We start from the raw sequence: 27,716 nt of genomic DNA on the forward strand, positions 1-27,716 counted from the left end.
CTAATATCTACTTTTGCCTCACAGCCATCCTATCTTTCCTCTCCTGAAGCCTCTGCACTGGTTTTTTGCTATTACCATTTGCATTAGTTGCACATTTCCAGTCTTTGGTGTTTGATACTCTGTACTCCAGCTATAGCCAGTCAGTCTTGCGCTCTGTGCATTGTACAACCCTACTGACAGTAATCTCTCTTTAGCAGAGGCGTTTCTAGGGAAAAATCTAGCCCAGTGTAAAATCTTAGTTTTCTGTGCCCCCACCCCCATATGGGCACTGTACTCCCCAACCACGACCAGATAATTGTTTTTTTGCACCAGGTCTTGAAGTCAGTGGATCTGGGGTCGGGTGGAGGAAGAGGGGCAATTTTATGCACCCCACATGTTTGAATGGCCGCAGCCTGGGGATATTTGACCCCTGCTCTTTAGCTCAAACCACTCTTGCCTTTGTTCTTTCTGCTAGGCCAGCGGTTAGGACCCTCAGGTGGATCATGGAGTCCTGCCTGTTGAACTGTGAGCCTCTATAGAGCTACCAATGTTTTGCAGGCTTTTGGAAGAACCTACTGCAAGCACATGTATGCAAGTACTACTGCAAGCAGCAGTGGTATAGTGGTTAAGAGCAGGTGCATTCTAATCTGAAGGAACCAGGTTTGATTCCCTGCTCTGCCACTTGAGCTGTGGAGGCTTATCTGGGGAATTCAGATTAGCCTGTGCACTCCCACACACACCAGCTGGGTGACCTTGGGCTAGTCACAGCTTTTCGGAACTCTGTCAGCCACACCTACCTCACAGGGTGTTTGTTGTGAGGGGGGAGGGGCAAGGCGATTGTCAGCCCCTTTGAGTCTCCTATAGGAGAGAAAGGGGGGGATATGAATCCAAACTCTTCTTCTTCTTCTAAAGAGCAAAGTCACCATGCCTTCTGCCTCTTTCTGTGCACACTGAGAGCAGCAGTATTTTGAGGTGAGGGAACTCAGTATTGGGCAGAATTATTCATTAGTTCTGATTCTTGGTATTTTGCTCACAGTGGTACACCTTCTGGTATTCAGTCTGTGTTTCCTGGTCTTGGCTCTCTTGGAGTGTTGCCTGCAGTCTTGGTCTTGGCATCAGTGAAGCCATCATTCTGGCTTCTCCTCTTCCTGGCATGTGACTCTGATGTCATTTAAGCAACTCTTTTGTTTTTGTAGCTCAGTGGACCTTAGTTGTGCAGAAGTCATTGTACTACACACACACCCCACACCACACACACACCCTGTTCATGAAGCTGCTCCACTTCCCAGCAAAGACTTTCTTTGGCTTGTGTCCCTGTTGTGATCTTTCCATCTGAGCCATTTAGCTATCAGTTCCCAACCTCTTGCTCCTTCCCTGTCTTGCCCACCCAAAGCAGACTGCTTTTCTGTTGCCCATCCTTTGCATCCTGATACATGATAGATGTTTCACAGTAGGTGCAGCAACAAGTGTGGCTCTTCGTAGGGTTGGTTTGGTAACGGGTGAGAAATGTGATCCACGAAGTGGGATGGCTGAGTGGCAGAGTTCTGTGGTTGAAAAGGAAGAGCTGCTGTGGCTCCCTGGTGGAATTTGTGCTATGCATACAGGAAGTCCTAGGTTCTGCCTCTAGCATCTCCCATTTCAAGGAGGAAAAGACCATCTCTGCCTGGGACACTGGGGAGCCACGGCCTGTCAGAGTACACACTGAGTTAAATGGTCCTGTGTGTCGAGTATAAGGCAGCATCAGCTGTTTGCATGTGTATTTTCTTGCAACAGGCGGATCCATATTACACGGGCAACACTGCAGTACCTGAATGGGGACTATGAAGTGGAACCTGGACAGGGGGGTGAGCGGAATGCCTACCTTAAAGAACATAACATCGAGACCTTCTTCATCGTGGGTTGCAGCCAGAAACGAGTGAGTCCAGTTGTGGTTGGGTGACAGTATTTTGCATTAATGTATGGATGGAAAACCTTGGTGTCCTTCTACAAGGCACTGGCTCTCTACTCCGAGTATGGTTCATGGAAAGGGTGAATATCCTATTGTCAAAAGTTGAAACAGAAGGGGGTGGTACCAAAGGGATTTTTCTGTTGCTCTTTTTAAAAAAATTACCTCTGTGTCCTGTGCTGCTTGTCAACAGAAAGAAGAGAAGGCCATTTTAGCCAAGTTGCAGCGGGCCCAGGCCAACTCCACAGAGGGTCTGGTACCTCGTTGGGTGCCTGAGCGTTCATTCCCCCGGACCAGGGACTCAAAGGCCTTTCGTCAGATGGTGAGTGCTAGCCAGAGCCAGAGAGAGCATGCTTGGCTGTACATCTGGACAGGTAGATGGAATAGGAGCAGTGACTTCTTTTTCTTGGGTATGTCTCTTGTTTGCTTGTAGGACCTTGAAATTACTCCAAGGGTCATTTTCTGTACCTTTCCATATGATATTTTTGAACTTCAAAGTAAAGGAAAGAAGTCCTGCAAGGGTTTATTTCCATGGTACATGGTGACCACCTTTGTACTAGCTTTCAATGGCTTCAGTACATGGCCAGCTTCCCCTTTGTATCCTCTGGCATGAGCAGGACTTAGTGTTTGTGTGTGATGTATGTATGATGTGTGTATTTTAAGTTGTTGTGTTTCAGTTAAGCTGTTGATTTAGGCTGTATTGACCAGCAAAAGGTCCAGATTCCTGTAGCTATATTCAAAATTTTCTGTAATTAGAATTTCTGCATGTAGTTTTTGGCTTGTAGTACAATGCTTAACGTATTGCCTGTGAGCAAGGTTCGTAATATAAAATATTTGATCATTGATGCTTTGATTAAATTGCAGAAGCCACAAAAATAGCTCAAATACTGGGGGGGAAACCCACCAGCATAAAATAACTCCACCAACATCAAAAAGCATACAAAAGAGAACAGCGTGAACAATCATTTCAAAACATTATTACCAATAAAACCAGTATAGCAGATATGATCCAAATAAAAAACAAGAAAAACAATAAGACGCGATTGACAGAATACCATCTCGAACAGAGGTCTAAGGAAGAGCGGCCCTGAATTAGTGGGGCCCGCCATTGCTGCCCGGGATGGGCACTGCAAAGAGGCCTCGCTATGTCTCCCCTTAGAAGGGCGGAAGGCAGGCGGTGGCCAGGCCCACTATGGGTGTCAGCGTCATCAGGAGGGCATTCTATAATGGGATACCCTTTGTAGTTGTCCTATGACTGGCCACAACTGGATATATGATGTTGGGCTAGGACACTAATCTACCGGAACTCTTCTTACTTTTTTGAGGCCATTGCAAGTAATCCCAGCACCCTGAATTGTAACCAGAAGACAAGTAACTGAACCGTACGCTAAACGAGTTAGGATGTGGGATAATTGGGAGAAGGACAGTTCAAAACATTTAGATAAATCATTCATCAGTTCCTTAAGGCCTGTGGATTATAACCGTAAAATTACAAAACAATAAGGTGTAAATGGGAAGTTCTCACAATGGAGAGATGTAGGGAGTGGTGTCCCCCAGGGATCCTTTTTGGGACCAGTGCTCTTTAACCTATTCATAAATGACCTGGAAGTAGGGGTGGGTAGCGTGGTGGCCAAGTTTGCAGATGATACCAAATTATGTAGGGTGGTGAGAACCACAAAGGATTGCGAAGAGCTCCAAGCAGACCTTGATAAATTAGGTGAGTGGGCTAAGAAATGGCAAATGCAGTTCAATGTAGCAAAATGCAAAGTGATGCACATAGGGGCAAAAAAATCCAAACTTCAACATACAAGGCTACAAGGGTCAGTGCTATCGGGTCACAGACCAGGAAAGGGATTTGGGCCGCCTTAGTTGATAGATTTCATGGGAATGTGAACTAACGCATGGCAGCTGTGAAAAAAAGGCAAACTCTATGCTGGGGATCATTAGGAAAGGAATTGAGAATAAAACTGCAAAGATTGTCATGCCCTTATATAAAGCAGTGATGCGACCGCACTTGGAGTACTGTGTTCAGTTCTGGTCGCCGCATCTCAAAAAGGATATTGAGGAGATAGAAAAAGTGCAGAGAAGGGCAACAAGGATGATTGAGGGACTGGAGCACCTTCCTTATGAGGAGAGGCTGCAGCGTTTGGGACTCTTTAGTTTGGAGAGGAGACGTCTGAGGGGAATATGATTGAAATCTAGAAATCTAGAAATTTTTCTCTCTTTCTCACAATACTAGAACCAGGGGGCATTCATTGAAAATGCTGGGGGGAAGAATTAGGACTAATAAAAGGAAACACTCTTCACGCAACGTGTGATTGGTGTTTGGAATATGCTGCCACAGAGGTGGTGATGGCCACTAACCTGGATAGCTTTAAAAGGGGCTTGGACAGATTTATTGAGGAGAAGTCGATTTATGGCTACCAATCTTGATCCTCTTTGATCTGAGATTGCAAATGCCTTAACAGTCCAGGTGCTCAGGAGCAACAGCCGCAGAAGGCCATTGCTTTCACATCCTGCATGTGAGCTCCCAATGGCACCTGGTGGGCCACTGCGAGTAGCAGAGAGCTGGACTAGATGGACTCTGGTCTGATCCAGCTGGCTTGTTCTTATGTTCTTATGTTCTTAAGGTTACAGGAAATAAAACTGCACACGTAACATGCCCCAGTTTGCTCCTGATCTTAGCAGCTGGAAAAGCAAATAACACCGCCACCTTTCTCATAATTCAGACCTTGCTGCTTCAGAGCAGAACAAATGCTTCTGTGCTTCATGTGGCCTTGTGGTCCATGTGGGGTCTGGTCTGAGCTTCAGGTAGGGTCACCAGCCTCTAGATGGGATCTGGAGATCTCCTGATTGCAGCTGATCTCAACTGCAGAAATCAGTTTCCCAGAGAAAATGGCTGCTTTGGAAGGTGGGCTTTATGGCATTAGACCCTACTGAGGTCTCTCACCTCCCTAGATCCCACCCTGGCAAGGCTACATGCACAAATTTCTAGGAATTTCCCAACCTGGAGTTGACCACCCTATCACCAGGGCATTTTATTATTTGTATAGTTTTATGGAGGGGGACCAAGTTACAAGTTTGTACCAGGCCTAGAAAAAGCAAGCTGCCGGAAAGAGGGGGTCGTTTTGATAGGCAAGAATAATAGGGCTGATCGACACATTCAGAAATAAGCATCCCTCCTAGGATTGTACCTACTCAGAAGGAAGTCTGTGTATGAATTTCCTCTTCCCCATTCCTTTCTCATTTCAAGACAGCATGTTGGTAATAAGAATTGTAGCCTAGCCGCCTCTCCAGAGTACTTATGACAGGGGTCTGTAACCTGCAGCTCTCCAGATGTTCATGGACTACAAATCCCATGCTGGCAGGGGCTGATGGGAATTGTAGTCCATGAACATCTGCAGAGCCGCAGGTTGCAGACCCCTGACTTATGAGGACAAAGATCTCCAAAATAGCTGGTGAGCACCTGGAAGCTTACCTCAAATATCATCTAGAAAAACAAGAAAAATATTGGATAAAGATCCACTCTAGACTTTTTTAAAAAGTCTTTTATTCTATGAGAGTTTTCTCTGTACTCTTTAGCTGAGATTCCAAAATTTTCATTTCTTGTGGTTGGCTCATGATGTATTGTTGAAGGCTTTCACAGCCGGACTCAACTGGTTGTTGCGGGCTTTCAGGGCTGTGTGGCCATGGTCTGGTAGATCTTATTCCTAACATTTCGCCTGCATCTGTGGCTGGCATCTTCAGAGGTGTATCACAGAGAGAAGTGTTACACACTGGACACAGTGGACACTTCTCTCTGTGATACACCTCTGAAGATGCCAGCCACAGATGCAGGTGAAAAATTAGGAACAAGATCTACCAGACCATGGCCACACAGCCTGGAAAGCCTACAACAACCAGGCTCATATTATGTTTCTAGGACAGAACAAAATTTGGAGACATGCTAGGATGAAGGAGTAACTCTGGATATTTTTCATTTCTCAGAGGTTGCTCATTAAAGAAAAAGTTGGTAATCTCTGGTGTTAGGAGTATTGAGATAGAACTAGGTTCTTCTTCCTTGACAATCTGAAATGGTACAACATGGGAGGGCCCTGCCTTGCACTGTTTTGTCTTCAGATTTACAAAGAAAGGAAGAAGCAGATTTACCAGAGAGTTCCTAATCCTGGGTCTTACCAACTGCCTGTGCTGTCCCTCCCATGAGAAAACCAGGTGATAAATCCCCTTTTGTTGTTAGTTGGACAGGTGGGATACTCCCTGTTGTCAGAATAGGAGGGTTTGTTAGGGGGATATATTTTTAAAAGGTTAGAAATGAAGCAAACTTTCACCTGATAATGCAATTTACTGTTGGCAAGGAAGAACCTGGCAGCCTTTTGCCAAAATTACTTTGGGTAGTTTTGCTTGAGCGACAAGAACAGGAGCTAGTGGGGGGGTGTATAGTGGAAAAAAGGGCCTCCTGTGTGCACAGAAAGCAGATCCAATGTTACCCTGGTGAAAATTGGCAATGTGCTATATTAACAAATAGAGAAGTTTAGCTTTTAAAGTGTGTAAGAGCCTCTGGAGGGGGGCAGGGCTTAGCCTTCCTGCAGGAGTTGCTGATATAGGAGTGCCTCCTGATTGGAAGGAGGAAAGCAGAGTAAATTATTCATCCTGAGGGCCTTCTCAGAGGACAAATAATTCTGTTGCATATCTCTCTGTTGGGTGGATCTGAATTCCTCAGTTGTATCTGAGGAGCAGCAGAATTAACTGTCTCCAGTACAGACCAGTTGGAATGGGCTTCATCAGATAAGTGACTCAGACTGATGCCCTGGGCATCTGTGAGTTGATGGCCAGTTCATGCTGTTGGTGCCCTTGTATTTATTTTGCTTGACGCACAGCTCAAGAGTGACCGCCTCTGAATGTGAGAGCTTTTTGCTCTGTCAGTGACATACAGACATGCTTCTGCGCAACACTGAGGCTGGGTGTTCGCATAGGAAACAGAATGAGGTGAGGATTGTTTGTGACAGAATGGACTATTTCACTACAGAAGAGAGACCACTATTAAAAAATGCTGTCCTAGATAAGAAAATACCCAGCGAATGGAAAGCTAGCATAGACAGCAGACAGGATGTAGATCAGCCCTTCGCCTATTATGTTGCTTTTGTGTTTGTAGGGAGTCTTCTTGCATGTGTGTGTGTGTGGGGGGGGGGCGGGATTTAGAGGTATTGCCCCTAGTGGCACAGTCTATTCATCCATCTGCGGCATGCATTTGCCTACCAGTCCTGACATTTATATTCTGTTTGGAAGATTAGGATGCAGAAAGTCCCCTCCTTCAAATTTCTCTAATGTAAGGGAGAAAATTCTGTTTCTCTGTTCTACTGGGAGCATTTGTGTGGCTGTGCCAATCACCTTCAGCCAACACTCCCGCCTCTTCCTCTCGGCTTTTCTAGGAGTGGTGGAATCTTGTTTCCCCTGAGTGTTTCTCATTTCCTTCCTGTCACCTCCTCAATATGCTTCTTTTCTATACCTCCCTCCTTCCCCTTCTTCAAATGAAAAACTCAGAGCCACAGGAGTTGATGGTCCATGGAGTTGTTTATCTGACTATCAGTCGCCATACTGAACGTGAACTGAGGTCACAGAATCATTGAGTTGAAATGGGCCATACAGGCTATCTAGTCCAAACCCTTGCTCACTTCAGGATGGACCTCAAGCATCCCTGACAAGTGTTCATCCAGCCGCTGCTTGAAAAATTGCCAGTGAGGAGGAGCTCACCGCCTCCCTAGGCTGTCAGTTCCACTACTGAACTACTCTTACTGTAATTTGTTTCCCTAATATCCAGCTGGTAACTTTCCACCTGTAATTTAAACCCATTATTGCATGTCCAATCCTCTGCAGCCAGCAGAAACAACTGCCTGTCCTCTAAGTGACAGCCTTTCAAATGCTTAAAGAGAGCAATCATGTCCTCCCTCATCCTTCTTTTCTCCAGAATGAACGTTCTGCTCAGCCTTTCTTCACAGGGCTTGGTCTCTGGATCCCTGATTTTCCTCATTGCTCTCTTCTGCACCTGCTCCATTCTGTTCCTATCCTTTTTAAAGTGAAGCTTTCAAAACTGTGCATAGTACTCCAGATGTGGCCTGATGAATGTGATATATAGCAGGGGGGTATTGTTTCTTGAGGCTTGGATGTTATGTCTCCGTTGATGCACCCCAAGATCACATTAGCCTGCCTGCCTGCCTGCCTGCCTGCCTGCCTGCCTGCCTGCCTGCCTGCCTGCCTGCCTGCCTGCCTGCCTTCCTGCCTTCCTGCCTTCCTGCCTGCCTGCCTGCCTGCCTGCCTGCCTGCCTGCCTGCCTGCCTGCCTGCCTGCCTGCCTGCCTGCCTGCCTGCCTGCCTGCCTGCCTGCCTGCCTGCCTGCCTGCCTGCCTTCCTTCCTTCCTTCCTTCCTTCCTTCCTTCCTTCCTTCCTTCCTTCCTTCCTTCCTTCCTTCCTTCCTTCCTTCCTTCCTTCCTTCCTTCCTTCCTTCCTTCCTTCCTTCCTTCCTTCCTTCCTTCCTTTTGCTGCTGGATCATACTAAGTGCTTGTATTTAGCTTATGGTCTCCCAGTTCCCCAAAATCATGTTCACACACACTGCTACCCAGAAGTCTACCTTCCATCTAGTATGCTTGATTCTCATTTTTGTTACCCAGATGTAGAACTCTGCACTTAACCCTTGTTGAACTGAATCTTGTTCATATCCTCCTGAATTGAATCGTGTTCATATCTCCTGCTTTTCCAGTGTATTCAGATCTCACTGAATTCTGTATCTTCCACAGTGTTCACTACTCCCCCCTCCCAATGTAATGTCATTTGCAAATTTAATTAGTCCATCCACCCCCTCATCCAGAACATTTGTAAAATATATTGAAAAGTGCAAATCTCAGAACCAAGACTTGTGGCACTTCACCTCCCTCCAATCGGATGACCTGTTATTGACAACTATTCTTGGGGTGTGGTTCTCCAACCATTATCCTGTCCGCCTGACTATCCTAGACGCTCCGTTGTGATTTTCTGGCGATGCTTAATACAGTAAAGGAGCTGGAGGCCCCTTGACCATCTTCAGGTCCCGTATTGGACCATTTCAACTTGCTCTCGCAGGCTAATGTCGGCAAGATACTAGTGATTGTGAAGTCAACCACTCCCCCCCCCCCCCATGCATGTTCTTCATGACTGGTGAAAGCCAGTGGTGTACAAGGCCCTGTTGGATATAACCAATCTCCCTCCAGCAGGGAGTTTTCCTAGGGAGGTTAAAGGAGGCAGTGGCACAACCGCTCTTAAAGAAACCATATTTGGATCCTTTAGATTGATCCAACTGCCACCTAGGCTTGGACTTATCATTGTTGGGTGAGATAGTTGAGAGAGCAGTTGCAGAACAACTGCAGGTATTCTTGGATGACACATCTGTCCTTGACCCATTCCGGTCAGTATAGAAACCATGCTGGTTGCCATCACAGATGAACCCCACCACCAGCTGGATTGAGGTGGGTCAGCGCTACTGGTGCTTCTAGATCTCACTGCAGCATTTGACATGGTTGATTACAACCTTTTGACACACCGCCTCACCATTGCCGGAGTGCAGGGAACAGCCTTAAATTGGTTGACCTAGTTTCTCTGAGAATGGGAACAGCAGGTAGCTCTGGGGGAAGGAGTGCCCCAGCTACATCCCTTTATTTGTAGGGTGCTGCAAGGGAACAACCCTTTCTCCAGTATTATTTAATATCTATATGCAGCCCCTGGCACAGCAGGTTCAGAGCTTTGGGCTGGATTGCCATCAATATGCTGATGACACCCAGCTCTTTCTGTTGATGGAGGGCCAGCTGGCAATTGCCCTGGATACTTTGGCTCTGTGTCTGGAGGCTGTAGCAAGATGGTTGTGCCAGAGCTGGCTGAAATTAAGTCCATTGAAGAAGGAGATCCTGTGGCTCGAACAGGTGGTGTGGCAGAGTGCGGATTCCAACTGCTAAATTGGGAATCTTTGTGAGACTTTAATACCTGCCTCTATTGTAAAGAGCATGGGAGTCCTCCTTGTCTATGGAGGCCCAAGTCATACATACAGCCAGAACAGCCTTTTTCCATCTTCATCAGGACAGACAGTTGACACCCTCTCTGTCCTATACTGATCTGGCCACAGTTATCCATGCAATGGTCACCACCATGCTAGATTACTGTAACTTGCTCTATGCTGGCCTGCCCTTGAGACTACCCCAAAAACTTCAACTAGTTCAGATTGTGGCCACAAGAGTATTGGCTAGGACACTAGTGAGGGAGCACATTGGACCAGCTGCACTGGTTGGTTGAATTCCAGATCATTTTCAAGGTTTTGTACTAACCTTTAAGATCTTGCGCAATCTGGGACTATTGTATTTTCAGGGCCACATTTCCCCATATCACCCGTGGAGGGCCCTCCAATCTTCTGATAGTAATTTACTGGTGGTGCCATGCCCCAAGAACCTTTAGCAGTCTTCCACCAGAGCCAGGGCCTTTTTGGCTCTGGCTCCCAATTGGTGGAACTCACTCCTAGCAGACATTAGGGCCCTGCAGTATATACATCAATTCTGCAGGGCCCATAAGACCAAAATGTTCCACTGGGCCTACAACTGAGGATGCCTGGTCCAAAACTGTATAACCTTGATTCCCAAGTCTACAACCCCTCTCTCACCAACAAGATTTGTAAAACTAAGGTAAGAGCTGGGATTGATATGTGGCTAATGTATGATCAAATCACCATCTGAGTCATTATTATATATTGGAATGTCTTAATAATTAATTGATGGAGTTTTAAGATTGTGTTTTAAATATGGGTGTTAGCCTTTTTGAGCCTGGCTTTAACTGGGAAGGGCAATGTATATAATAAAATAAATACATAAAATAGAGGGCAGTCCACTGTCGTCCTGTTTACACATCAGAACATCATAGGAAACCCTGCTAAAAGCTTTATGGATACGTAGGTAAATCACCTCAATGGTGTCTTATATACTCCAGTAAGCCCATCACTTGAATAAAGAAGGAAATGATATTGGTCTGGCAGGACCTGTTGCTGACAAATCTTTGCTGACTTCCCTGGATCATGGCGTTATTCTTCAGATGCTCACATACTGACCCCTTTAAAATCAGCTCTAATATGTTCCCTGGGACAAAAATTAGACTGACTGACCTATAGTTTCCTTGGGTCATCCTTCCTGGCTTTTTGAAGATGGGGATAATATTTACTCCCCTCTAGTCTAGTAGAGCATCCCCTGTCCTCTAAGAAGACTCAAAGATGATGGGCAAAGGCTCTGCAAACTCTCTAGAAAGTTATTCAAGCACTCTTGGGTGCACAGGGATTTGTATTCATCCAATGTAGTCAGGTGTCTCTCAAAATCCTGTAACACTAAGGCCCCTTATTGTTGAGTGTCACCAGTTTCATTATAGAACCTGACCAGAGCTGAAGTGATTAGTTTGGATTAGCACATACGGCCAGCCTACACACTACTCTGAATAAGAGTGAGCTTCCTTAGTACACAAACAGAGCAGCCAATGATGTGTAGCAGAGTCTTTTTTCTGGTGGTCTTATTGTTTGTTTGTTTTTGTCACTATAGTTGTGATCTTGTGCCCTGGTGGTGGAATTAAACCAGGTTTCCTGCATTCTGACATAAGCAACTAATCAAAACCAGGATTCACAAGCTAGGATGTTGTTGAGCATCATGGTTTTTAGCCCATAGTTAGAGCTGCAGTTGGCAAACTTTGGTTTAATCAAACTGCCGTTTATAAAGTGTGATTTGAGTGTGTTATCTGAATGCAGTCCTAACTATGGTAGTGTCTGGATTTTCTCTTCTGTTTCTGTCTGTCTGCTTGTTGCTAGCTCCAGAAAACCCATTTGCCAAGTGTTCTATGCCTTTAGAAATTTAATATTACTATCTGGAGATTTAAGTATGTATGAAAGCTGTTGCCTAGAAATTTGGAACATCATTCCAGCCTTTATCTGTCTGAGTACCTGTGAGGTCTCATACCAGCGCATAAGGAAAAAAACGTTGGTGATTGGTAAAATTAGCAACAAGTAATCTGCAGCAGTAGCTACATTAAAATAGTAAAACCGACAGCTGTTAAAGATGCAAAGACAGTTTTGCAGCAGGAAAAAAGTGGCAGAATATAAACACAGTTGGTTTGGTAAAAGCCCAGGCAATTAAATGAAAAAAAAATCAAAACTAGCTACAAATGCACTCATGCACACAGAAAGTAATCACTTAAATCCCAGGAAAATAAGGTTTTCTTAGTCTTTGGGACACATCCCACCTTGACTTATTCCCATCTTTGGTAGAAGAAAACATACATTTATTATTTTCCTCATACCCATTCTGATGGAGTGAAATGCAAATGAAGTATATTATGCAAAATGGCTTGCAATTTTGAATTTGCATAATTTTAGATTTTTGAAGATTAAAATTCTAAGGCTCCTGTTTTAACAAATGCTTTACCATAGTTCCACAATTTGCTGGTTGCTAAGTGACAGTCCTTGGTCTCATGTCATTTTATTGCTATGGATGCAGTTAATTGTTGGTTGCTAGGTTGCACTTTGTTGCTATGGCATTGGTTGCTTAGTGGATTTTGGTAGCTTGGCACTGGTTGCCATGGTTTGCTTCTGAGGATCTTTCACTGGTGTGGTGTTGGCAACTATGCCACCAGTTGGCAGTTCTTAGTATGGCATGGCTCCTTAGTAGCCTGCAGTTGCTGTTGTTCTGATGGCTGTAGTACCCTCTGGCACTTCCTTTTGGTCACAGCAACTATTGTCAGTCGGCTGGTGTAGTAATCAGAGTGTTGGACTGGAAACTGTGAGATGCAGATTCAAATCCCAACTCCATCTTGTTGGGTGGCCTTTGGCTCTTGACATAACCTACCTCATGGGGTGGTTGTCATTGAGGATTAAAATGAAGGCAGGATGAATGATGTATGCTACTATGAGCTCTTTGGAGAAAGATTGAATAAAAATGTACTACATACATAAATAATACAGGAGCCTAGTTGTACCAAGGGCCTTGCTTGTTGTGGTGGTCAGTGGGTAGGTCTCAGCAGCAGTTTGGGGTCATTTTATCTCCTGCCAACCTTCCACAGGGAGAGCAGAATACTTAAATTACATAACATAACTGTGGGGTAAGCAGCAACCTCTGTCTGGTGAAGCGGCGGGATGGGGGCGGGGTACAGTGTGGACAAGATGAAGGCCCAGACCATCTGTGTAACTACTCCTTTCTCTAGGACAGGGGTAGGGAACCTGCGGCTCTCCAGATGTTCAGGAACTACAATTCCCATCAGCCCCTACCAGCATGGCCAATTGGCCATGCTGACAGAGGCTGATGGGAATTGTAGTTCCTGAACATCTGGAGAGCCGCAGGTTCCCTACCCCTGCTCTAGGAGCAGTTCAAACTTTCTTTGGGGCTTCTTCCCACCCAGTCAGCACACCCTTAAGTTGAACATTAACCGGTTAACAAGTAAGCAGATAGGTTTAGTGTGCCTGCCTTGGTAAGGCTCTCTGTGAAGGGAACTATTGTGAGTGTGAGAAGAGAGAAAGAGCTCTGCAGCTCCTTGGGTTTGTAGCCAAGTCCACCCCGGCCCCAAAGGCTGAATGCCATTCTCCCCCTATGGGGGCAGGAGGAGATAACAGAGAGTTAGTTCAGAGCACAGACCAGCATGTGAGAAGAGAGAAATAGAAGCAGAAGAAACATTGCCAGGAGCCAAAACAAAACTGACCACAAATTTTCATGAGTTTCCACTGGTATACATGTTGGTGTGAGTGGCTTCTATCCATCCCCTACATGGAACGCTGAGGGGGTTTTCAAGGCATTGTCTGTTCTAGAAGCTCCTTCTGACCCCGAAAAGTATCAGTCTAAGGGTTGTCAGTGCAAAGGAATAGCAGCTTGGGATGGTGGTCCAAAGTGAGGAAAAACAAGGGCACAACATTTCTCCTTCTCGTGTAAGTTCAGTTCCATTGAGGAAAGGAGTCTGTTTCATCCTCTTGTTCTTCCTCAGTGTAGCCTCCCAATCTGCATGGCTTTTCTTCCCTGTGGACCCTAGAACCTAAAGAAGAGGAGGAGTTTGGATTTATTTCGCCCTTTCCTCTCCTGTAAGGAGACTCAAGATGGCTTACAAACTCCTTTCCCTTCCTTTCCCCGCAACAGACACCTTCTCCAGATTAGATTCCACCGCTCTTAACCACTGCACCATGCTGTCTCTCACAACTTCAGGGATGATCTTTGTGGGGGTCACAAAGGGCTGCAGGAACAGAGGTGAAAGTGGAAAAACTTTCTGTGACTTCCATGCATGGATGGTTGTGATAGCCATTATTCTTTAGTGTAACTGTATACCTTCCATCACTAGATCTGTGTAGGATTTATGATACCCTCTTGCAGCCATCAGCAATTCCTGCATTTTGGACACTTCTCTGTAAAATGTGTGTGCATGTGCATGGGAATATGAAAATGTGCTTTGACAATTACCTTTGTATTATGCAATTACTCCATCTGCTTGTTAGCACTTCAGCGCAAGAAAATTTAATTTCTCTTTCTCTATTCTTCTACCTCAGGGGATTGATGACTCCAGTAAAGACAAGTAAGTGCCTTCACATTATCACTGTTTTGGAGTCCTGGTGTTGGGGAGATTAGCCCCTATCCCAGTGATGGCGAACCTTTTTGAGATTGAGTGCCCAAATTGCAACCCAAATCCCACTTATCTATCACAAAGTGCCAACACAGCAATTTAACCTGAATACTGAGCTTTTAGTTTAGAAAAAACTGGTTGGCTCCCTCTTCCTCTGCTCCACCCGCTCAAGCCTCCAGCAAGTCCCACACAGACTTCTCTGTTCCTGTATAGCATATCTGCCTCCTCTGCACCCCACCCCCCCCTTGGGCAGCAGCCACCCAGAGCACAGGGACCAGGCCCGCCAGCTGAGTCTTCCCTTCTCACCGTGGTGCGCGCATGTCATGCTCAGTGGCCCAGGCCAGCCTAGGTGTGTGTGCGGGGGGGGGGGGGGTTTCCGCCCACCACATGACAAACTCTGTGTGCGCGTGCCCGCAGAGAGGGCTCCGCGCGCCACCTCTGGCACTCATGCCATAGGTTCGCCATCACTGCCCTATCCTCTGCTGCAGCAGTGTGAGAAATCATTGAGATGGTTGAGTCTGCATTGGGAAGGCCTGTCTTACTGCTATATTGTGCCTCTTCCTTCTTTATCAACCTGGAACTTCCTCTTCTGCAGCCGAAGTACACAGGAAGCCTTGAACCCTGAAGATGAGGTGGATGAGTTTCTGGGCCGGGCCATTGATGCCCGAAGCATTGACCAGCTGCGCAAGGATCATGTTAAACGCTTCTTGCTCACTTTCCAGAAACCAGAGTTGGAGAGAAAGGTGTGTTCCTTTTGCTATTAGAGCCTCTAAATTCCAAAACTGAGCATCAGGAAGAAAGAGAGCCAGCGTGGTGTAGTGGTTAAGAGCGGGTGCACTCTAGTCTGGTTGGGTTTGATTCCCCGCTCTGCCACTTGAGCTGTGGAGGCTTATCTGGGGGAACCAGATTAGCTTGTGCACTCCAACACATGCCAGCTGGGTGACCTTAAGCTAGTCACAGTTCTTCAGAGCTCTCTCAGCCCCACCCACCTCACAAGGTGTTTGTTGTGGGCGGAGGAAGGGAAAGGAGATTGTAAACCCCTTTGAGTCTCTTTACAGGAGAGAAAGGGGGGGATATCAATCCAAACTCTCAGGGGCATACCTAGGTAAACTGGCGCCCGGGGACAAAACCTGAGTTGCCCCCCCCCCCGCCCAGCATATGGGCGACCACCCTCCCCCACCATGACTAAACAATGATTTTTTTGTACCAGCTCACAAAACACCTCCCACTCCCATCAAAACATACATGGCTCTCTCCCCACCAACTCTTTTCCTAATCACAACAACCCTATGAGGTAGGTTGTTAGCCTGAGAAACAACTCCAAGCCAGTGCAAGTGGGTATTAAGCATGTAAATCTCTCACAAATCACCCCCAGCAAAACATTTTACCAGGCAAATGTCAGCATCATCTCTCACAAAACACCTCCAGTGGAATCCACCTAGAAGCAGCATCACTTTCAGTAGTTGTTTTAAACTAGAGAGCTCAGATTCTTCTTTTAAATCCACCTTAAAGGGGAGAATCTGTGGTCCCTAGTTAAATAAGGGTAGAAAGTGATGCTGTTTAATTAGTCTCAATGCTGAAACAGCATCACTTTTGAGGGTTGGAGATTCAGATGAAACAAATAGCAGATTCGGCTGGTATCTGGGCAAATTTGGGCCCATTCAGACAAAAATTGTCCAATTATGTCCTGCCCAAATATGAACAAATGCGAATGCAAGGTATTTGGGTTTTGGGGGGTATTTTGGTGTTTTTTCAGCCTGCAGGGAGTGTATTTTTAAAGCTAGTGGCACTATGATTTCAGGGCATCATCCAGAGACTGCCCTGGTAATTACCACCCGAGTTTGGCAATCTCTCTTTGGTTCACTTGGGCGAAACAAAGTTATGGATGCCCAAAATGGAATGCCCCCATCCCCATTGTTTTCAATAGGAGCTAACCTGAGATGGGGGCTACCCATTTGAGGGACCATAACTTTGGTCCCCCTGAACATAACTTCACCAAACTTGGGTGGCATAATAAGAATAGTTAACAGATGATATCCTGAAATTTTGGTGTCACTAGCTTTAAAAATACACCCCTTCCAGGTACCCCAAGAAATTTGCCCAAGATTCTTTGTTTTGCAGTGACTGCTCCATTGTAGCTAATGAGGAATTTCTGAGGCAGGCTGCACATTTTTGAAGATAGAGGCTCCAGACTTTCAAGGTGGCTCCAAGAGGCCTTGAGTAATAGCATCCAAGCTTGGTGAGCTTTGCTTCTGGAGTGGGGTGGGGGGAGTTGAGAGAGTTCTGAGAGAACTCAGCCCACAGGCTTTCATGTGCAGGAACGGGGAAACAAAATAAGCCTTTTGGGGGCCCATAAAATTGAACCCCCAGAAGCAAAGGTCTCCAAACCTGGATGCTATTACCAGGAGGCCCTCCTGGAGCCACCCTGAAAGTCTGGTGTCTCTATCTTCAAAAATGTGCAGCCTGCCTACACACTCAGAAATTCCCCATTGGCTACAATGGAGCAAAGTCACTGCAAAACAAAGAATCTTGGGCAAATTTATTGGGGTGCCTGGAAGGGGTGTATTTTTAAAGCTAGTGACACCAAATTTTCAGGATATCATCTGTTAACTATTCTTATGATGCCACCCAAGTTTGGTGACGTTGTGTTCAGGGGGACCAAAGTTATGGTCCCTCAAATGGGTAGTCCCCATTTCAGGTTAGCTCCCATTGAAAACAATGGGGATGGGGGCGCCCCCTTTGGGGGTCCATAACTTTGCTCCCCCTGAACCAAACATCACCAAATTTGGGTGGTATCATCAGGACAGTCTCTGTATGGTACCCTGAAATTTTGGTGCCGCTAGCCTTAAAACTGCACCCCTTGCAGGCCCGAACGTGAAAAACACTTAAAAAATAAAAAACACACCAACGACCCTGAAATGTTGGCGCCCCCCCATGTGACCAAATGGGAGGCGCCCGGGGACAAAGGGTACCCCCTGTCCCTAGGCAGGAACACCACTGCAAACTCTTCTTCTTGTTGTTGCTCTTCAGTGATGGCCACAACCCCTTAGAATAACTTCCTTTTTCTTTCCTTTCAACACTGCAGTATTCCAAGAAGGTGGACACTCGCTTTGGGGGCTACGTGGCTTGCACTGTGCTCGTCTTCTGCTTCATTTGTTGTATCCAGATTGTCATCTTCCCTCAGTAAGTGACACATGTAGGAATATGTTCACTGTGTCCTTTTTCTGCAAATGTGCACTTGCATGTTGATGGGTAGCATACCTATGACAATACAAGCATTGCATATATACATATTGCAAGTAGTGTTGGCAGCAGTCTAGGGAAACAAATGTTCTGTCCCTTTAACAGAGGCTTAATATGTGGAAATGGGCAGCTGAAGCTTTTCATAACATGAATTGGAATAACATCACCTAGTAAATAACTTCCCTACTATAGGGGCAGGGTTTTTTCCCTCCAGCCCTATTGGCAACCCTACTTGCAAGTGTCCCACTATCCCTCTTTAGCAGACTTGTTCATTATATTGTATAACTATAGGTAGAGCTGTATCTAGGGAAAATGTAGCCTGGTGCAAAATCTTTCTGCCCCCCATGCCCTAGTCCATATGGGCGACAGCCCTCCCCCACCAAACAACGTTTTTTCCACCAGGCCTTGAAGTCAGTGTATGAACCCGGGGGGAGGAGGGGGGGCGATTTTCCATCCCCCACGTGGCTAAATGGCCAGAGCCTGGGGACATTTGACCCCATATGTCCCCCTGGGCGGTACTGTACTCCCCTGCAATCAAGCATGCCCAACATAGGGAGGATGTGACAAGACTAGCACATGCAGGATCTCGTTTCGATGCTTTTCCATCAGCCAATTTAGCGGGAAGATTTCAAAAAATCCCACGATCCAGGAGGGTATGTGTTTGCAATTCAGGAGAAGTGGACTCCATGTCACACATCCTACTGCATGGTGAGCTCCATAAAGGAGAAAGGATGTCGTTAATCCAACCATTGTTAATTAATTATACTAATCCAATCGTAGTTGACTCTGATTTAGCTCTTACAAGAATTTTATTGGAAGACCAGGTTTCTTTTATATCTCTGCAGATAGCCAAATTTTGTATGTTAGTATACAATAAACACAGATCTATGTTAAGACAGGGAGCAGTACTAGATGATGGTGACTGTAACAGTGTTGTAAATTGATGCTTCTTTGGGGTATGGGTATTGCATTGTGGATTTTTGTACATATGTATAAATTGAATCTGCTTTTGTTTTCTTTTTGCTGGCCTTGTGGCCATAATAAAATTATTTGTAATGGCCACAGCCAGGAGACATTTGACCCCACATGTTCCCCTGGCTTCTCTGGCAATAGATGCTTCTATTTGCACAAGACAAATGTCTTTCAATGAGCCCAAAAGCACCACGTATGAGAAGGACAAGTTCCACAACAGAGGACCACCTCTGCCATGAAAAGTGTGGAAAGAAGGTGTAGGATTGAAGCCTGCCAGCCCGAGCACAATTGTGTCCTCATACAGATTTTCACAATGCACATCATGTTTGCTATCAGCAGAAATGCAGCATCTCCTTCCACCTATTTCTAATGAAGGAAGCCCCTGACTCTCTAGACGCACCAGAGGGGAAAACCTAAAGATAATAGTGTAGAGAAGTGCAGCTCCTTCTGAATTGGTGGTAAGCCACAAGTGATCAGTCAGATTAGAAATAACCTTTAGCCCACTGCAAATGCAATGAGTTGGCACTGTAGGCAGGGCTCATTAAACTAAACTGATGAAATGCGTGGTTTTGAGAGGGAGTATTTCAGAGTGAAAGAGGAGAACATGGAGGGAAACTGCTGGGATATGAAGTCTCACGGGATCAACTTCTCTGGCAGAGGGTTCTGCTGTGGATGGGATCCTCAAATAAAGCTGGCCCTGAAAATAGGAGAACGATTCAAGGGAGGGAGCACAGACCAACCATTATGTACTAGGGCTGTTTAAATTCATGCCTCTTATTGTATCCAGAACGAAAGATCATAAAAATGGTCCCACTGCAATTACATAATGCACCGTATCGACGTGGTAAAAAAGCAGGTAGTAAAATAAATATGGTAGTATTTTTGGTTGGTGAGACTGATCTTGCCCCCTCTTCCCGCAGCTCCCCTCTGATGCTCGCCGCCTACATCAGCATCTTCGTCACCCTGGCCACCATCCTGTTTGTCTGCGCCATCTACTCCTGCCTTGGCGTGAGTGACTCAGTTCATTGGGACCCCTGTGTGAGTGACCCTTGACTTGTCCCATGGAATCCACTGACTTTGCTTCTTCCAGCCCTTGGCACATTCCTTCACCTAAAGTGGGCATAATTCAGACAGATTTCAGAAGGAGCGGACAGTTTTTGTTATGGTTCCTTCCCTGCCTCTGGGAAGCTTGGTTCCCTTCCAGATCTGGCTTCTTGTCAAGCTGGGGGGCAGGGGAGGCAAGATGAGGAACGTCAAGGCAGGTCTGTAGCCAGCAGCAGGAACAGAATCCCTGAGTTGCTCTTAGTGAGCAAATCAGACCAGGAAGTGTATCTGAGGAAAATGCCATTCATGTTGTAGAATGAGATTTTAGACTTTACCATGCTGCTTCAGACTGATTTTTGTGTCAAAAACTCTGTGCAAATAGGAAAACAGGTATACCCACTCTCTTTGCTTGATGTGCTTTCTTCTTGATTTACTAGTTTGAGTGGACTTTCCCTTAATTGAAAGGAATATTCAAAACTAGAATCTCCCACCTGCAGTCTGAAATGGTATACTCCAGTCCCATCTCATTTTCCTGCATGTGTGAACCATGTGACGAGTATCCCACTGACTTGCACTAGCCTGTTGTAACTCAAAGCCTTGTTCTCCCCATAATTTCCTCCTTTGCTCACCACCCCCATCCCAGCTACAAAATTGCTTTATTTCTCTAAGGTCTGCCATGGGTTTGGCACCTAGTTCTTAGCTGGGTTGGGAGAGGTAGATGCGAAACTCACTCATGTTTCATTGCTATGAAACATGCCAATTCCAGATTCTTCACCGGGGAGGTGGGGAGAATAGTAATTTCAGGGGCCCTTCGTCTCACCCTTCTCTCTCAACTCCCTACAGCCCTTTCCAGTCACTTTGCAGCAGCTGTCCCGCAAGATCATCCAGTCTCGAACCAACAGCACGATCACTGGTGTGGCGGCAATTCTGCTGGTCTTTGCCTCTGCCTTCATCAACATGGTATGGGGGTGCATAGGGAGGCGCAATAAGCTTGAGGTGGACCTGTCTGTAAGATCTTGCAGTCAGACTTCTGCTGCCAGAGGTTGACCCAGATTAAGTTCTGATCAAATCTCAAAAGTTCATGGAATTTACTTTAGCTGTAGTTTCTGAAGAGATCTAAACACTGTTTGAAAGAAGCATTGTTGTCTGTATTGAACACACTCCTTTGACTTGTCCCGATGAGAAAGGGAGGACACAGATATGGCAGGCATTACAAAAAAGGCATTGCAAAAGCCTGATGAATGATTTCAGGAGGGTCACTTTGTCAGTCTGCAACAGCTCAACCAAACAGAAGCCCTGTGTTATTTTAGAGCAGGGGTCTGCAACGTGGGTCTCTCCAGATGTACACCAATTGGCCATCCTGGCAGGGGCTGATGGGAATTGTAGTCCATGAACATCTGGAGAGCCGCAGCTTGCAGACCCCTGTTTTAGAGACTCACCGTCCAATCCAGAACCCCGGGCAGCCTGGGATGGTGCTGCTGTGGCGGCATCCCGCCACCTCCAGAGGGCTTTCTAGTGGTGCAGGGAGGGAGAAAAACCAAAAAGAACCCCAGCACTAGAAAGCCCTTCATAGGGCTTAATGGACTTAGCTAGCCAAAAGGATGGCATAAGTCTATGCCCCAGCCCATTGTGAAAATACCTGCAAACCCAGGGTGGAAACCAGCTAACATCAGCTTCAAAACAGGAACACCTCTGCCACACCCCCACTGTGCTGACGGAGCTGGTGGCAGCACAGGAGCATTGACGTGGCATTCCAGGGGGCTGTGACAGCCGCCCACCAGCATATTTGCCCCTCTACCGAGATAAGTGCCTGAGGAAGGCAAATCTGCTGGCATTGGCCCACACCACCTCCCCAAGCCAATTCAGCCCGCCCCTTTGGATTAGGCCATTAACAACACTTATTCCCGCATAAGCAATGGTGGGATTCAAATAATTTAACAGCTGGTTGTTTACAAGCACCATTTAAACAACCAGTTCTGCCAAAGTAGTGCGAACCTGCTGAATCCCACTACTGCGCATAAGCTTCCATGAAGAAGAAAGACGGCAAAGACAAACGCTGCTATTGCAGCAAGCAAGTGAGAACACATTGTCAGAATATGGAAAAGCCCCATTTCATTGTAGCTGCATTAGCCTATCTCTGCATGTGTTCATCTGCAGCATTTTCCCCAGTGGCTAAATTCAGATCAGCAACTGTGAAAAGCATTTTAGATTCTCTGATGAAGATGTGGTGAAACCTGTAGAGCTTTTCAGCGTTCTCTCAATAATTTTTCTGTTTTCTATTGCATTTTCAGCCTTGGTCTGCCTTTTTTTTTTGTCTTGGTGACTAATGCAGCACATTTTGTTTTGCTGTTATAAACTTTGGTGAGCCAGAGTTGCTCTCATCATGAAGAAAGCTCTGGCCACCAACACATATGCTGGAAAAGCTTATGCTTTCCTTAATATCTAGGATGACACCAGGCTTGTGTTTTGTTTTAGTACAAGCTCTGTTTATCAGAGGCAAAAGTTGGACAAAAACACCCTCAGACCATCCTCTTTCAGCCTTAGAGTGGCAGGGATTCTAGTTGTTGTGGTCTCATAGCTGCCATAAGTCTGAGAAGCGGGGATTAGGTGGCTGCAGAATATTGGAACTTGGCGAATTCCTTTTCTGCCTTACATAGCCATTTTTCCTCCTCTCACCCCAGTTTGCTTGCAGCCGGGTTCAGCTGCAGCACTGTGTTGCTGATTTTCTGAACATTACTCCACCTGCTGTGGGTCCCTGCCTTCTTCGTGCCCTCAACTACTCACTGGCATCAGACAATCCACCCTGCCAGGGACATGGTGCTTCTAGCTGCAGCTTTCCTGAGGTAAATGTGGTTCTGAGTGATTCGGGGGCGTGGGGGAGATGGAAGGCTAGACATTGTATGAGAGTAAAGCTGGGAAGATTGGTAGACAGGGCTCAGGACTATCTTGCTGGGCTCAGATAAGTATTTTCTTTATCTCTTGGAGAATTCTCCCTTCTTTTCTTTCCCCCATAAATGTGAAGTACCTAAGTAGCTGGGCTAGGATGAGAGTGGGGTTTCCCCCCCACCCCCCCACCCCCGAACCTTCAAGGATAAACTGGTTTGGAAGATGGGTGGGGAGGTGTCTGTGAAGACAGGAAGACAATATTCTGTAAGAGCAGCCCTGCCAGATCTTATCAAGGGTCCATTTAGTTCAGCATCCTATTTCAGTGAAGCCCACAAGCAAGACATCAACATGTCCTTGTTTCGTCTCCAGACACAGGGAAACCTGGGAACATGGAGGATTCATTGAGCTATCTGAACTGATAGCTGCTGATCTGTTTGTGAATTTGTCTAATGCCCTTTTTAAACCAGAAGTTACAACCATTATCTCGTAGTAGTAACTTCCACCAGTTAATTACACCAGCTGTGAAGAAGTAGAGGGGAGAAGAGTAAGGGACTGTTTTGGCTGAGTAAGGGACTGTTTTGGCTGTTTTTCATAATATCTTTTCCTCTTCTTTCCTACAGTATTTCACTTATTCAGTGCTGCTGAGTCTGTTGGCGAGCTCCGTTTTCCTGCACATCAGCAGCCTGGGGAAGCTGGCACTGCTGGTGGGGATGGAGGCCGTGTACCTGGCCCTGGCAGCAGGCGCTCAGGGGATGCTATTTGACAACTACGACTTGCTGGTGGTTGCTAATGCCTTGTAAGACTCTCCTTCCTGGTTGGGGAGAAAGGATTTCAGACTTTACCTCTTGACTCTGATGTCTCTAAAGCAAGGGTCTGCAACCTGCAGTTCTCCAGATGTTCATGGACTATAATTCCCATCAGCCCCTGCCAGCATGGCCAATTGGCCATGCTGGCAAGGGCTGATGGGATTTGTAGTCCATGAACATCTGGAGAGCAACAGGTTGCAGACCCCTACTCTAGAGCAATTGAGAGTGGGGAGAACCCTCTAATCTCAGTTCTGGCCTGCTTTCTTCCTATGCTCTTTACATATTTTACTTCCGCCAAACAGGGAGTCAAACTACCACAAGTAATGATAGAGAAGCCACAGACTTTATATCATTATTGTTTAATGTAGCCCTTCACTTAGTAATGCAAACCAAAGCTTTGTCCTTGTCCCAGGAATCTTGCAATCTAAATTTAAACAGAGATAGTGGTGAGGGGAGGTAGGAAAGGCCATCTCTTGCCATGAAAACTCTATGGAATCACCGTTTCCACTGCAATTTGATGACAAAAAAACCAAAAAATTAAGATATGGTGCCTATGTCAAAGTTCATCCCACGTATATTAAAATCTATATTTTCTAGTGGGACAATAAAAACAAACATGTGGTGGCACTGGTGACAATAAGATAACTTTAGGTAAAATGGGAGCTTGAAATTCATTGCTTGAAATGCACAGCAAAATATAATGGATGTTTATTCTTCAACCCAAAGCAAATCAAGGCACATATGAGGTGATTTTTTGACTGAAAGTAAGAATGACAAAACAGCCTTGGATTGGCCCTGGGGTTTACAGTCATAATAGAGTTTTTTTTTAAAAAAAAAACACCATAGAGGTATGAGGTTTCCACTTCATATCCTTAGAACTGTGCTTATGTTGTGGCAGGAAACATTTGGCCTTCTGTGATCTTCAGAAGGCCATGTGACCAAAGCAATAAGGCAATTCAGATACTTTGCCTTATTTCATTACCAAGGGTTCCAGTTTCTCCTCCATGGCATGAATCGTCATTGTCTTCCAGTTCCTTTCCCAACTCCACCCAACTCTTCAAATGTTGAGTGCTGTAGAGTGTCAAATGGTCTGGGTCCCTTTTCTACAAAAACTCTTTGTTTTCCTCTTCCTTCTACAGGCCAACAGCTGTTAATGAGACCCAGAATGGCCAAGACTGGTGAGTAGGTACCATGTGCTGCATTGGGGGGAGAGGGGAATGTATTCTGCCAGTGGTAGGCAGGGGCGTATGGGAGGGAAATAGCGCCTGGAGACAATTCCTTCTCAGCAGTGGCATAGGAGGTTAAGAGCAGGTGCACTCTGATCTGGAGGAACCGGGTTTGATTCCCATCTCTGCCGCTTGAGTTGTGGAGACTTATCTGGGGAATTCAGATTAACCTGTGCACTCCCACACATACCAGCTGGGTGACCTTGGGCTAGTCACAGCTTTTCAGAGCTCTCTCAGCCCCACTCACCTCACAGGGTATTTGTTGTGAGGGGGGAAGGGCAAGGATATTGTCAGCCCCTTTGAGTCTCCTATAGGAGAGAAAGGGGGGATATAAATCCAAACTCTTCTTCTTCTCCGGGCACCCCCGAGCCCCACCCCCTGGCCTGCTCAGAGGTTGGGGGCATAGCCCCGAGTCAGTGGTAGGCACTCTAGCCCAGCTATGCCTCTGTAAGGAGCTGGGCCAAAAACTTCATGGAAGAGGGGGGTTTTGAGGGAAGGGGCTGGAAAGACAGAAGTCCAAGCATCTGTTTATTCCAGGCATAAGGGGCAGCGAGGGAGAATGGCATGCATTCTCTTCAAGAGCAGGAGCCAAAGCTAGTCAAATGAGAGGAGCAAAGTTTTCAGGCAAACTGTGGCTCTATCCACATAGTGACAGTTCCCCATTGTGCTTTTGCTGCCTGTGTGAATGCAGAGTGCTTGGCAGCTCTTTGGAGTTCTCCATTTTTTGCCCAGTTCCCCCTTGTGCCTGCCATTTCCCCCCACCCAATGACATTATTAAAACTCTGTCGTTGCTATATCACAGCATAATAATAATAATAATAATAATAATAATAATAATAATAATAATAATAATAATAATAATAATAATAATAATAATAATAATAATAATAATAATAATAATAATAATAATAATAATAATACACTGTATTACCATTTTTTTAAAGACAGCAACAGTCCCCCAGTGATGGGGGGGGGGGGTGGATGGTGGCTGTGAGAGGATGACAACAGTACAATGGTGTAAATGTGGGCTTGAGGTTCAGAAATGTAAACCTTCTTGTCCAGATGGTTTACTTAATCCACTTTAATAGTGATCCTTTAAGGGGAAAAAATCATAGCACAACAGCTCTGGGAAAAGCAGGGGGAAGTTTCCACCTGCCAGTAGACAATTGGAGGGCGACATGTGAGTGCTTCAGAAACACCATTCTGGTTTGGAAGTCAAGGCGGAATCAAACCACTCGGTGGGTGCAGCGTGTATAAGGGCACGAGAGCAGAACGATAACACTGTCTCTTGTCTCCTTTCTTCCCACAGCCAAACAGAAGGGAAGATGGCCCTGCAGTACACGACTCCGGTCATCCTGCTGCTTTTCGCCTTGGCCCTTTATTTGCATGCCCAGCAGGTGGAGTCTACTGCCCGTCTTGACTTTCTCTGGAAGCAACAGGTAGTGAGAAAGTAGAGAGTCTGCTGTGGAGGGGGTGTTTGGGGTCTTGTGGTGCTGGTGAGACCAATAGTTAGAGCTTGCCTTTTGCAGAGCCAAGATATTGCTCAGCTCCACTGGAGCCATTTTGCAGATGGAAGACTTTTCCAGTTGCAGAAGTGATTTAAGAACATAAGAACAAGCCAGCTGGATCAGACCAGAGTCCATCTAGTCCAGCTCTCTGCTACTCGCAGTGGCCCACCAGGTGCCATTGGGAGCTCACATGCAGGATGTGAAAGCAATGGCCTTCTGCGGCTGTTGCTCCTGAGCACCTGGACTGTTAAGGCATTTGCAATCTCAGATCAATGAGGATCAAGATTGGTAACCATAAATCGACTTCTCTTCCATAAATCTGTCCAAGCCCCTTTTAAAGCTATCCAGGTTAGTGGCCATCACCATCTCCTGTGGCAGCATATTCCAAACACCAATCACACGTTGCGTGAAGAAGTGTTTCCTTTTATTAGTCCTAATTCTTCCCCCCAGCATTTTCAATGTATGCCCCCTGGTTCTAGTATTGTGAGAAAGAGAGAAATCTGTCAACATTTTCTACCCCATGCATAATTTTATAGACTTCAATCATATCCCCCCTCAGACGTCTCCTCTCCAAACTAAAGAGTCCCAAACGCTGCAGCCTCTCCTCAAAAGGAAGGTGCTCCAGTCCCTCAATCATCCTTGTTGCCCTTCTCTGCACTTTTTCTATCTCTTCAATATCCTTTTTGAGATGTGGCGACCAGAACTGAACACAGTTCTCCAAGTGCGGTCGCACCACTGCTTTATATAAGGGCATGACAATAAGAACATAAGAACATAAGAACAAGCCAGCTGGATCAGACCAAAGTCCATCTAGTCCAGCTCTCTGCTACTCGCAGTGGCCCACCAGGTGCCTTTGGGAGCTCACATGTAGGATGTGAGCGCAATGGCCTATAGGCTGTTGCTCCCGATCACCTGGTCTGTTAAGGCATTTGCAATCTCAGATCAAAGAGGATCAAGATTGGTAGCCATAAATCGACTTCTCCTCCATAAATCTGTCCAAGCCCCTTTTAAAGCTATCCAGGTTAGTGGCCATCACCACCTCCTGTGGCAGCATATTCCAAACACCAATCACACGTTGTGTGAAGAAGTGTTTCCTTTTATTAGTCCTAATTCTTCCCCCCAGCATTTTCAATGAATGCCCCCTGGTTCTAGTATTGTGAGAAAGAGAGAAAAATTTCTCTCTGTCAACATTTTCTACCCCATGCATAATTTTATAGACTTCAATCATATCCCCCCTTAGCCGCCTCCTCTCCAAACTAAAGAGTCCCGAACGCTGCAGCCTCTCCTCATAGGGAAGGTGCTCCAGTCCCTCAATCATCCTTGTTGCCCTTCTCTGCACTTTTTCTATCTCCTCAATATCCTTTTTGAGATGCGGCGACCAGAACTGGACACAGTACTCCAAGTGCGGTCGCACCACTGCTTTACATAAGGGCATGACAATCTTTGCAGTTTTATTATCAATTCC

The 27,716-nt window shown here is 46.0% G+C and overlaps 1 protein-coding gene across 3 annotated transcripts in view; it reads left to right on the top strand.

Annotated features, from left to right (window-relative positions):
• ADCY6 (adenylate cyclase 6) overlaps positions 1 to 27,716 on the top strand; it is a 63,268-nt gene that overhangs the window by 26,245 nt on the left and 9,307 nt on the right. For 2 of the 3 annotated variants that reach the window (XM_048488430.1, XM_048488429.1), the window contains exons 9-19: positions 1,753 to 1,894; positions 2,118 to 2,246; positions 14,493 to 14,518; positions 15,162 to 15,309; positions 17,652 to 17,749; positions 19,702 to 19,819; positions 20,669 to 20,785; positions 22,507 to 22,668; positions 23,332 to 23,507; positions 24,657 to 24,695; positions 26,053 to 26,182. In XM_048488430.1, coding sequence (XP_048344387.1) covers positions 1,753 to 1,894; positions 2,118 to 2,246; positions 14,493 to 14,518; positions 15,162 to 15,309; positions 17,652 to 17,749; positions 19,702 to 19,819; positions 20,669 to 20,785; positions 22,507 to 22,668; positions 23,332 to 23,507; positions 24,657 to 24,695; positions 26,053 to 26,182 — 1,285 coding nt within the window. The remainder of the gene's footprint in view (positions 1 to 1,752; positions 1,895 to 2,117; positions 2,247 to 14,492; positions 14,519 to 15,161; positions 15,310 to 17,651; positions 17,750 to 19,701; positions 19,820 to 20,668; positions 20,786 to 22,506; positions 22,669 to 23,331; positions 23,508 to 24,656; positions 24,696 to 26,052; positions 26,183 to 27,716) is intronic. The other variant, XM_048488431.1, reaches the window with a different exon arrangement.

This window comes from Sphaerodactylus townsendi, linkage group LG03, assembly GCF_021028975.2.
Source record: "Sphaerodactylus townsendi isolate TG3544 linkage group LG03, MPM_Stown_v2.3, whole genome shotgun sequence".
NCBI classification, from domain to species: domain Eukaryota; kingdom Metazoa; phylum Chordata; class Lepidosauria; order Squamata; family Sphaerodactylidae; genus Sphaerodactylus; species Sphaerodactylus townsendi.